Here is a 12,588-nt window from a genome sequence, read left to right as displayed (position 1 = left end):
CATGAATTTCTGTGTTTGCGGCTTATACTATAATAGTTAATGATACCGGGAATGTTATAAAGACTTGCAGTGTTAAATTACGGTCCGACATACCTATATGCATTTCTCAGATACTGTTCGGTCGCATTCCTGGGCGAAGTGCTCCCCGGGGTAATTATTGTTTACCGCGGGTATGCGGTCTACGTAGCGGGCGTGTGGATATCGTCATAATTCGTCGTAATTACCTTGTAACATAGTTACTTCATCGATCGCTTTATCTTGCTTAAGCCGTACTTAGCGGAATGGCCATAATCGCCTAACCGCGGAGCGTTTGAGTTCCAACGAGGTCTGATAGTCAAGCTCTTTAATGGCTCGTATCGCTCGCTCCCGTCAAGCGGACGCGCGCATGATGCGCGCCTGCCTGGTGATCGCGTAAATGCGTTACACGCGTGAGTGCGCCGTTGGATTTCGCCGAATATGTATTTTGCGCGTTTCATTCTGCGCGAATGTATGCCCAGATATCGCGACATGGGCTCGTCGAAACAAATATCAAAAAAGAATCGTTCGTATCGATTAATAAAGCTATCGCGATTTCGCTTTAAATTATGCGTCGAGTAGACACGTACGTGCTAAAAGCGGATAGAAAATCGCTATTTATATCTTTCAGTGATTTGGCAATCTAAGGTTTACGAAAAAAATTTTTACGCGTCGCGTGTTTAGTGACTCTCGTGTAAAAATATATTTAGAACCGCTGCGTCTCCGGCCAAAGATCAGGAAACTCTGTCACACTGACAGCAAGATTACTCGGTATCGGCGAATCCACGACGCGACATAAAGAATGGCACGCAAACGCCGAGAGAGCGATCGGTAGCTACGAGGCGTTAAGTACCGGATGACTCAGTGCGCAGCGCGGTCGGGGCCGGGGCGATAATTAAAACGCTTTTACAAAACTGTAGGCAAACAGCGCTTAAGTGGCTGTCATTCGTTACCCCGTGGGGCCGCGGCAAGTCGGTAAGTCGCTGAGCGAGCAATCAATCACCCGACCCGCTCCCCTACCCCCGGCGGCCCATTACATTTCTATTTTGAAAGCTGCTTATTAAGCGGGGCCGGCTGGAGAGACAGACAGGTTTCACGGTATAAAATATCGGGTTGCCGTGGTGGCAGGAACGACGGTTCCGTGTCGTGGCAGCTATGGTAGCTGCTGCGCGGGACGGTGGCAGGGGAAGGCGACCATGGCGTGGAGAGAGAAGGCGCGAGAGAGAGAGAGAGAGAGAGAGAGAGAGAGAGAGAGAGAGAGAGAGAGAGAGAGAGAGAGAGAGAGAGAGAGAGAGAGAGAGAGAGAGAGAGAGAGAGAGAGAGAGAGAGAGAGAGAGAGAGAGAGAGAGAGGAGAGAGAGAGAGAGAGAGAGAGAGAGAGAGAGAGAGAGAGAGAGAGAGAGAGAGAGAGAGAGAGAGAGAACAGAGCGACGGCGAAGGGGCTGGCGGGGAAAGAGAAGAAAAGGGGGGAGCCCCACGTCGGTCGGACGGCGCGGGGAGCGGGAATGGACGGCTGTAAAAGCGGTGAAATATCAAAGCCGGGATGGGAGCTGTCATCGTCGGGCCAACATCATGGGTGGCGTGTTGAATTAGAATGCCTTCCCACACCCCACGCAGCACCGCAATTCTCCCACCATAATACCGTCCCACCCCACCATCGGTCGTCCGCGAGCGAGGTGGGAGGGATGACAGGAGAGGACAGGTTATACACCCCGGGTCGTCAAGGATAGGGGGGCTAGGGGGGCAAAGGGGCGGAGGTGGGGGCTTGGAGCAGCAATATCAGAATGGGGTCGCGGCTACCAGCGGTTCTCTCCCCTCTGCCTACGTACACGAGGACGCTCCGTCTAATCGTGTGTGATTGTCGTCACACGAACAGATGGAGCGTCCTTGTGTGCGCGGACAGAGGGGAGAAAACCGCTGGAAACCGCGATCCCATTCTGGCATTACTGGTTCGGAGGCGAGATTCCACCAGACGGCACCAGGATAGCACTTCGGCTCGGAGGCAGAGAGCGCCAGAGAGCGAGCTGCTGCGCGCAAGCCGTCATTATTTTCCTGGATTTCGTGGTGTACGCGTCGCCCATTGCGCCAGGATACGTGGCCGCGCGACGGTGATCGATTCCCGACGGAGAGCCGCAGTCTCGACGCGGTGTCCTCGCGTATCTCCCTCGTTTTGGCCCTCCACGTTCGGTTGGGCTCGACGCGATTCAGTTTCGCCCACGCATACGGTGTCTGTGTCAATATCCGTTATTGGTTTCAAAGTGCAGTGAGATCAATTAGTGGGTAACCAAATGGTTGTGCTCGAGGAAGGCAGTATGCTGACTACTGGACACAATCAGTATTTACAACCGGATTACCTTTCGCCGCTTTCAACTACGGTTAGTATCGTGCTTCGCATTGTTCCTCCTTCAAATTCTTACATCTTTTTTACACCTTTGTCGGTTTTGACCAAAAAGTATGGTAAAAAAAATTAATATTTTCACGTTGAAAACGAGAATAAATGCGAGAACAATTAAAATTTTAGAGCCGCGGTGTTTTTTTCCCATTATTTTTCATGATTTTCTTTGTTCGAGTCGCCCATTCGTGTTCCGACGGAACTTGAAGCAGAGGATAACTATCGCTTATCGTTAGCTTTGATCAATATATGACTCATTTTCCGCGATATGTTCTCAATATGAGAGCCAGAGCTGTATCTTTCTGCAATCTTGTCTATAATTCTGCTTTCTTTTGTGTTGTGCAGCTGGACGCGAAAAAGAGTCCACTGGCGCTATTGGCGCAGACATGCAGCCAGATCGGAGCGGATTCGCCCACGAAACCGCTGATCTCGCCTCTGGAGAAGAACTCGAAGGGCATGAGCATCGCCACGAATGCTAAATCGCCGCCGGCCGCGAAAATGGAGCGCAACACCCGCGGCAGTCCGACGGACGGCAAGTCGCTGGCGTTCAAACCGTACGAGGTCAATGTCGTGACGAAGAAGACCTCGGACGAGGGTAGACCCACGTCCAAAGCCAGTGTGCACAGTGTCAGTGGTCAGGATAGTGTCAGTGTCAGTGACAACACGCACCCGGACAAGAAATCGTCCGGCAATCGTACGCCTGTGAGCCGAAAGTCCGTGTCGCCGACCAGCCAAGCGACGGCAACGACGACCAGCGGCACGCCGTCGGTCGATCGGAAGACCCCCGCGGACCGCGAGAAGACCGACGGTTCCCCGCGCAGCGGCCACAACGGCAGCAGCAACAGCAGCAACAGCAGCAGCAACAATAACAACAACAACAATGGCGCCAGTCCGATCATCCGATCCGGGATGGAGATCCTCTCCGGCGCGCACGCAAAGGACGCGAATCTGGCCGCTTACAAACCCGGTCTTCCAGGATTTTCCGGCAATCCGCTGTGCTGTCCGCCGGGCCTCGCCGAGAATCCAGCCTTCAGGCCGCCCTTCGCGGGCGCGTCGCCCTTCTCGCATCACGCGGCGGCGCTGCTGTCCGTCGGCGGTTATCCGTCGGCGGGCCCGACCAGCGCCAACCCGTACTTGAGTTACGCCCGCGTCAAGACCCCAGCCGGGGGTGAGGCCCTGGTGCCGGTCTGCAAGGACCCCTTTTGCACCGGTTGCCAGTACAGCATGCACAGCGCGCAGATCATGATGGGCGCGGGTAGCTGTCCGAGCGGGTGCACGCAGTGCGACCACCAGAAGTACGGCCTGGCAATGGCGTTATCCTCCCTGGGCCCGATGCCGCCACCGTCGCTGTCCTATCCGTCCACGCTAGCCGGCGGCCGGCCCTACGTCTGCAACTGGATCGCCGGCGAGTCGTACTGCGGCAAGCGGTTCGGCACGTCGGAGGAATTGCTCCAGCATCTGCGTAGCCACACGAGCCTGACCGGCGGCGACCACGCGGCGGCGGCCTCCGCCGCGGCGCTCCTCGGCAATCCGCATCAGCATCCGCTGCTGTCGCCGTCGACGACCCTACACCGCGCCAGCGGCGGTTCCTATCCGGCGCCGTCGCTGAGCCCGCTCGGCGCTCGATATCATCCGTACGGCAAGCCGCCGACGGGTCCGCTGCCGGCCTCGCTCGCCGCCTCGCCGTACAGCGCTTTCAACGCCTTAGGACCGTATTACTCGCCGTACGCGGTTTACGGACAGCGAATCGGCGCCGCTGTACATCCCTAAGATGGATATATCGCGGGGAGGATGGGAGGAAGAGGGTGGCACGACCTCGTAGGATCTTTCGCAGAGACTTCTTCTCTCGTCCTCCCTCTTCCTCTGTCTCTCTTTCCCCCTTTTCTCAGTGTACAATTCGGACAATGTGCAAAATGAATTTAAACGCGGACGAGCCTGCCGTCTGAGACTGTTGTGTAAATAGCCAATGTGTACAATACAGATTTATTTAAAAGAATTCTATATATGTATATATAAATATAAATATATGTGTACATTGAAGATTATGATTAAAGTTTATGAAACAACTTGACAGTGTTAACGTTGCATCGCGAGACCATTCTCTTAAGGAAACATCTATGATACGCATCTCTATTAAAATCCGGTTTACCATGTAGGGGGAAGGATTTACACATGCCAGCTGTAAGTTAAATATTGTCGCAACTGCCGGACGAACAAAAGAGCCTCGCTTTCCTACGCAGGATTCAACGCGACTCACGAGGAATTGTCCCGACTGCGCTTCCGAATCCGCGTGCTGTTTCAGTTTTTTTCCGATGCATCTCTCGTTGTAACGTCACATCCTCGCGTTTCGCAGACGGCGCGGCGTTACGTCTGTGAAAGATGATTGCAAAGTGCGTTACTACTGTATGTTTCCCGACGCTCCGCAAACGCGAGCATCTATCGTGCTGAAATGCGTTCGATAGCGCGCGCGCGCGCGGCATCTGTGTCCACGATATAACTGTGATATTACGCTACTCTTTCTCGAGAAATCGGACGAGGAAAGGATATATTATTGACGAGCGTGTCTAAGATATCTCCGAGACGAAATACTACGTTGTAATTTATTATCGTTAGTTGTGTAAGGCAAGATACCGAATGCCGAGTTGCAGAATAAACGAAAATAAAATTGAAATTTCAGAGAGAATCTGTTTTATCATTTTTTTTTCGAAATTCGGCTGACCGCAACTGGGATGATCTTTTATCAGGGTTTATATCCGGGAGCGTATCGGATCGTAACTGCTTTTAACGTCACATTGTCTCACGCGTTGTGTCAAATATTCTAATAAATCTAATGAAAGAAGAACAACACGGTGTACCGATACGCCTTATCCGCATTGTAAATATCTTTTGTAAATATCGTTGAGTTTCCATACCGCTTTAATAAAAACAATGTTTGTAGAATTATTTAATCCTTTCTACCACGTATTGTGCGTGTTTTACCATATTGTTCTTTCGTTTAATCCGACTCCTTCCTTTTTACCGCTTAGCGTTTTGCTTTATCGTTTTCTCTTATGTGTAAACTTTTGCGTACAACTTTTTACAGAGCCCCGATATTCACATTTAGATTATCAAAACGCGCAATTTCTCGGGTATTTCAATTTTAACTTTTGCTCGTTTGCTCTCAAAATATACTAAATATACGTTAACTGTAGAGATATCAATTATTATGACATTTAGTTTGATTCACATGCTCATATCGTGTTTTTTTCCTCTTTCGCTTACGAGATATAAAAATCAGTCTGCCTGGTTTCGCTGACCTATTACGATCTCCCGCTCGTCAGTCATGCTTGACGGATAATTTATCAAACGCACTTCACAATCTGTCATTCACTGGCAACGAGGCGTAGTTTCTTACATGTCCAAACCCATTATTCGTTCACGTTGAAGCCTCGTAGAGAAATTTAATATATCTTTTTACATACTTTAACGTACATCATAGCGCGGGTTCTATTATATAAACAATTAAGATAATTATTTCCGACGAATCGGCCGTGTTTCGAGCTATCCATCTCGAAAACTTTGTTTTGCTCCTTATAGATAATCTTTACAAAATTCTGATTACACTCTTTCATTTATTACTCTTTCTTATCGCAAACTAAATAACTCCGTAGCATTTTACTCAGATACGAAATGATACCATCAATCATTCCATCATGTTGTTAATCACTGTCAATAGTCATACTGATTATGAGTAATCTACTTATCGTTGTATATCTTAACTATGCATCTTAGGAAGTTAACGTTTCTCTCTCTCTCTCTCTCTCTCTCTCTCTCTCACACACACACACACACACACACACACACACACACACACACACACACACACACACACACACACACACACACACACACACACACTCGCGCGCGTTCGTATTTTTATTTCCTTCCCCTTTCTACGTACTTCCTTTGATCTTTACTTTGTAAATAATGGATAGCCCAATCATTAAGTTTGACTTGCAATGAATAGCAAAATTATCTACTGCGTCCTTAATGTGACAAGGCTAATTTGTCTACAAGACAAGATGAAAAGATGTGAGACAAGTGGAAAATTCAGTGCTTACAATAAATCAGGGCCCTTTTTCGGTGTAATTACCAAATATGTTTTCCTTTGTTAGAATTCTTTTTCTTTCTTTTGTTCCTTTCACCTGTATAGACGCCTCCCGAGCTCTTGTTCAGTCGCAACTTTATTTATTATATTGCTGCGGGCAAGCGGCAAAGTAAAATATACAAATCTTACAATTACCAAACTCTAGTGACTCAAAGGCACCGGATCTTTTGACAAAATCTTTAAATTGGCGATCCTACTCCCGTCTAACACCGTCAGAATGCGAAGAACTGTGGTGCGCACACGAACGACGGCGAGTCCCAATCCCTGGGGCACCCCCAGAAGAGTAAATTTATTTCTTTCATTACGGACGGAACGGGTCGTGAGCTCTCGGATATCAGCGCTGCAAGGCGGGGCGCATAAATCTGCAGCCTAGCGTAGGGAAGAGGACGAGCGGGGAAAAAGAGACAGCGAGAGGGATGTGGGTGGCAAACCGTAGGTTTCTAGAGCCAGTGGCTCTCTCTCTCTCTCTCTCTCTCTCTCTCTCTCTCTCTCTCTCTCTCTCTGTTCGTTTGCTCGTTCGCTCTCTCACTCTCTCTCTCTCCGTCGTAGGGATGTGGGAGTGAGTCGTGGAGAGAAGGTCCGCTTCATCCCTCCATCGTTTCCATCGCCGGGGTGCCGCGACAGGCGGTGGCAGGCTCAGCTGGCTCAGCAAAGTGAAATATTCGGTGATTTTAACCGTCGGGATGAATGGTCCCGCCCGTATTTCGCCTTTCACGGCGCCCTCCGTCGATTGGAATCCGTGTTATTTCGGGGCGATTATGCGTGTCGCTGAATCTCAATTAGTAACTTGTCGGAGATGTAACCGAAAATCTTTACGCGCACGTCTGTGGTAGTCCTTACTTGTCCCTCAGCTCGCCGTCGACGATGCCGGATAATGGCTCGATGTTTCTTCATGTTTTTTTCGTTTTGTGTATAACAGTGCCAAGGACACATGTATATATCGATATGCAAACAATTCCCCCACCTCGCTCGCGCGTTGATAAATACAGGTCTTTGTCTAAATGAGCAAGTGCTTTAGATAGATTATCTTGAAATGGCTTTTAATTACTAACCGTACACATGGCTAATTAACATTTTTATTATCACAATGATAATGTCATGCTTCGTGAAGTTCATAGCAAAACTTTTGTGAAACATCGCACGATAAGTGATTTGTGAATTTACAAATACGTTAAAAATAAAACGTTAGCTTCGATATTTATTTTACTGAAATAAGGCTTTATATTTTTAGTTTACAAGCTTTGAATGGAGATATAAATAACTATGCACGGCACTTGGAATGTTATTCAATATTATAATACTCTAAAAAGTAGAATAATAATGAGATGAATCTGTTTTCTCTGTCCCTTTTTCAACTTATTATTGATTTAGAAAGATCGCGCATTCCTAGAATACTCGAATTTTATATAAGCATTAATTATAATAAATGTACTTAAAAATTCTTCTTGCAAGGACATCGTCCAGGCTCTAGCATCTATCCTATTTTCACTATCTGATAAGTTCAACGGGTCGCGCCGAGTAAAAATATTATATTTTACAGTGTTTTGCTGTTGTGAAAGTTAAAATAACAAGCGTGTATAAAGATGGCGAATGACGTATCGCTTGCAATTAGTGAACCTTTAATGTTTATGTCGTGTTTCATAATTCATTGCATCTATAAACCAGCGGAGTATATCAGTTCCAAGATTTGCGCTGACGCAATTAGAGGAAATAATGTCGCGCGGGGCTCGCGAATAAAACTTTCCAGGCGTCTACATATTTCATATTAATCGCTACACATTTCATTATAATTCTAACATTACTCATTTACGTTATTTTGTTTCTCCGTACAACCGCGTCATTTTTACCACAGTCGCTCGAGCACCGTTTCCATTGTTCTTATTTAAGAAACGTGTCTCTTGTATATCGCGGTATAACGTCCAAGTTGCAGGAACGGAAGAGACAGAGGGGGAAAAAAAGAAAGTGGTTTTATATTTTACGTTTGGATTAACTGAACGGGTCGCGCGTTTCGCCTCATATTAATTAAAACCTTCAAAGCCAAACGCGCCGCGTTGACGTTAACGTGATTTAACGCGAACCCGCGAGATTACATTACGAATAAACATGTCAATCAGCCGCTCAGACATTTTGTGGAAAATCAACGGCTGGGGCGCGTTTGGCAGCGCGCTCGGCGCGTCTTTTCTGCGACGGACATGTGTCACGATCAGAAACACGTCGAAGTTACGGCTCCGTATGGCGCGTCTTAGCTGTCTCCTTAGAAGAGCCCCCTCCCTCCCCCCCCCCCTATCGAGTCGTGGTGGAAAATTAGGGTATTCGAAGCGCATATTAGCCGACGTTAATAGAGTCCAATCTCGATCGGCGCTTCTCCCCCCGCCGATCTTCTTTCGCCAAAAATATAAGTCTTTCGCGAGTCTGTCTTCGATTTCTTCGTTGAGCTTCTGGGGGAAAAAAGTGTATAATAATATCACACTGCTCTTTCGCAACGTCTCTCCGATATCCTATTTAATCTTTTTCGCTAATGGAAATAAAAGAAGTTACGGATAGAAGGAATACCGGACTGCCAATAACACAGACACGACGATCAGTCGCTATTTCCGGAGTTCCCACTTTTGTCGCATCGTAAATCACGGTATCCGCTTTTATTACGGCGAAATAAAAATGCCGGTTGTCATCGTTAATTATTTTTTATATTTTGTCGTTGAAGTCGCCCGCGTACGAATATGTAATGTATATATATATATATTATCACACACGTATCTCAAGCTGTGTTCTGTATGTTCTCCGTATTTATTAGCGGTTTGGAGAATGAAAGCGCGGCGGACGTATTTTTATTAGGGATGTCAGCGATAAATAGTGACAGTAATGAAATAAGAACCGACGGGCGGAATTGACTTGAAAGTATCTTTTTGGAGATCAGACCGTTGAATTTTGTACACAGCTTGCTTAACTTGAATCTTGCTTAATGGATTAGTTACAAATGTCAGATCTTGTTGACGGCCTGTTTCACGTCGCGGTATCTCCAGCCATTCGTTATAACATTGTGTGTGATAAATGTCAAATTGTCGATAGCATACCGTAAATAAAAACAGCAGACGACTCGCCACGTATTATTTACGATTTCCGTAGTGTAGTTCTAGCTTTTTTTCTTCGTCGCCGGGAATGTCGGAACTCCCAATTAAGCCATCTCGCTTGCCTTCATCGAGAACGCTCGGCGTCTATTAAGCGAAAGGCAAAGCCCAGCTTTCTTTATTATCGCGATCTGATAATGCATATATAACTAAACGGTAATACGTTTTATATCACGCGTCGACGTACAAAGAAAAACTCGGCCGCTCCGCGCTCGGCCGAATACATACGTTTCGGCGAATACAGTCAGCGCCGGCGTATCTGATTATTTCAAAAGATCTCGCGCGTACGTTTTGTTTATTTTCGGATAGTCGGGATATTCTTTTCCGTTTACATTATCGGGCTCCACACGAGTAGGGTTTACCGCGATATGATATTTATTTGCCGCCTCGCGCTAAAGCCCCGGCAATCTTGGCAAACGACGCGTTGCGTTGGTTTGGGTCTCGACGTCGGTCGGTTGCTACCTGCGAAGAGTAGGTTTCTTTGTCGAGCCGAGGAAACCCGGCTAGTGCGATTAGTGCGTCCCTGAGCGACGTCTATCAGGCGTGTTCTGGCCAGTCTTACGAGTCAGCGCGGACAATTTAGCACATCAATAACAGGCCGCAGATAAAAGCAGCCCATACATCGTGGTTGACGTATCGTTTGTAATAAAACACAAAGGGGGTCTAGCCGCCAGCGGCATCTGTGTACCGGCGCTCCGTTCCGCGCGCGCAGTCGTTCGTTCATTCTTGCTGTTATTAACAGGCCGTACATCGTGGATGTTTTCTACCTACCGTCTCCCGCCGAGTCATACATCACCGTTGAATGCGCGACAGCAAAGAGCAACTATAATTCATCTATAAGCTACAGCCCGATCCCTCCCGGCAGAAATATGGTGGAAGATGAAATCGATAGGTCAAACGTTGCTGACGGCGTTTACGTCATACGCGCGTAAAATTCAGTTTCCGCTAATCCGCTAATCTCATTTCGCGGCAAAATTAGCTTAGACTTTAGACATCGGGATGAAACTTGGAAAGCCTTTCACAGAGTTTCAGTTTTTGCGGAGGACTTTATCCTCGAATGTTCTATTATTATTATTATTAACTTGTTTGTCATTATTTTTATTTCCGATGCTACTCATCGGATTTAATTTATCGCGTTTCTCTTCCTCGTTGTTCACGTTATACGAGTCTTTAATTTCGGCCGGACGATGGCTTTTCAGAAAGTCTCGCACCGCGCCATCGCGTAGCGAATCCATTCCGGACACTCGCTAAAACGGTCGCGCCTGTTTTTCTCTCGTTTCGATAAATTGTCCCGCCGATGCGGAAAATCGAGCGGACGCGTAACGTATACGGAGGGATCAAGTATAGGGAATCGATCATGCGGTAAACGCTCGAGCTCGGATAGCGAGGACATATTTCGATACGCGTACGGGAGCAAGGAATTGTTCGCTCCGCGAACGATTCGAATAACATATCGCTGAAAATCGCTCCTTTTTCCCCCCTTTTCTTTTTTCGTTACGTCTGTGTACTCAGGATAGATATTATCGCGGCGTGAAGCTCTCAGACATCTACCCGGCCATTTTTCTTAGGGTTACCCATTTCGGAAGAAACGTTAGACAGCTACTACGTTATTTCCATCGATCACGTCGAGCCGAGTAGACGATGTCTCGTGACGAAGAAGTATCGGCGCGAACCCGCCGCGAAAATATTTCTCTCTTTTGCCAACGTGTACCAAAGAGTAGTTTCATATATTGTTCGTGTTTTAAAACGTGTTTAATATTGTCATAATTTCTGTGTAAACTAATTCCACAAAATTAGTCAATTTTTGCGGATATTTCGTATAAGATTATTAACACTACGCCGAGAGACACCATAAGCCTTTCAAGGTTTTAAGGCACAGTCGATTTTTCATTTATGATTCCCACGGGAATGACTTCAGCGCTTGCGAAGCGAATTACAACAGTTCCGGCCTATGTAAGTATAGAAATCACTTTTTAAAACCTTAAAGATGATATATGAATTTTTATAGATTTTTTTGTAACACAGAAATGCTTTCAAAAACCCTTTGGACTTAAAAGTCCCAAGGCGTCCGAGTGAGTGCTCCAAAAACACGGTGTCACTGCGCAGTGTTAAAAGAAGTGCAGTATAAGATTGTTAAGCAATTTACAATTTTAATGGTCTATAAAACAGCTATACGAGCAGCTGTGCTCAACGATCTCTCTTTTTATCACGTTTATCAGTGGAAGATAAGTTTCAATATAATGTCCATAAACGTTTTATCATCTTATTTATATTGGTATTAAAATGATAACTTTGAATCATCAGATTGCATTACACAGCCCTCTTTCTTTATCATTAATAAAAATAACCGAAAGAAAAAGACACTAACTAAATCATAGAGATTCGTAGTTTAGTTGAAGGATTCAAAATTGCACTTGGAAAAATAACGACATTGCTGAAGATACGGGGCAGAAGCCAGGTTCCCGGAAGCGCACGGTTCATAGCTGGCTTGAAAAGACTGATCGTCCTTCTTGGGGTTTGTTTGTACCACGGACGCGACTGTTGTGACATAAACGGATTCATCCCGAAGATTTCCCCTCTTTTGCCTCTATGAACGGCTGTCACTCGGCGGCTCGTTTGCCGAGCCACCATCCTCGAAAGAAACTTTAGACGTCTACCGCATTATTTCCATCGATCATGCGGTGTCAAGGCGACAACGTCGTCACCGACGGCCTCTTGGACATCTCTTCAAAATCCCTGATAGAGAGTCTCCCTTTTCTTGCCGCGACTGTCACGGGGTAAACAGTCAACGGCGGCGGCCTATGCCTGAAACGCGGAAAATAGTCGGAGAAGCTAGCGAATCTGTGGACGGGAGGAATGAGGTAAAAGATGGTGGAGAAAGAGTTCACGGGAGCAAGAGACACGAGG

The 12,588-nt window shown here is 46.8% G+C and overlaps 1 protein-coding gene across 1 annotated transcript; it reads left to right on the top strand.

Moving 5' to 3' along the window:
* The first annotated feature begins 2,029 nt into the window (after positions 1-2,029).
* On the top strand, positions 2,030-5,346 carry Noc (no ocelli). The gene is made up of 2 exons (XM_071714304.1): positions 2,030-2,389; positions 2,752-5,346. The coding sequence occupies exons 1-2, from the start codon at positions 2,303-2,305 to the stop codon at positions 4,174-4,176; spliced, it is 1,512 nt and encodes a 503-aa protein (XP_071570405.1). The 5' UTR covers positions 2,030-2,302; the 3' UTR covers positions 4,177-5,346.
* The last annotated feature ends 7,242 nt before the right edge of the window (positions 5,347-12,588 follow it).

The sequence above is a fragment of the Temnothorax nylanderi genome, unplaced genomic scaffold (assembly GCF_030848795.1).
Source record: "Temnothorax nylanderi isolate EJ_2023f unplaced genomic scaffold, tnyl_v1.0 TNYL_tig0139_pilon, whole genome shotgun sequence".
NCBI classification, from domain to species: Eukaryota; Metazoa; Arthropoda; class Insecta; order Hymenoptera; family Formicidae; genus Temnothorax; species Temnothorax nylanderi.
This window is presented reverse-complemented; position numbering and strand designations above follow the sequence as displayed.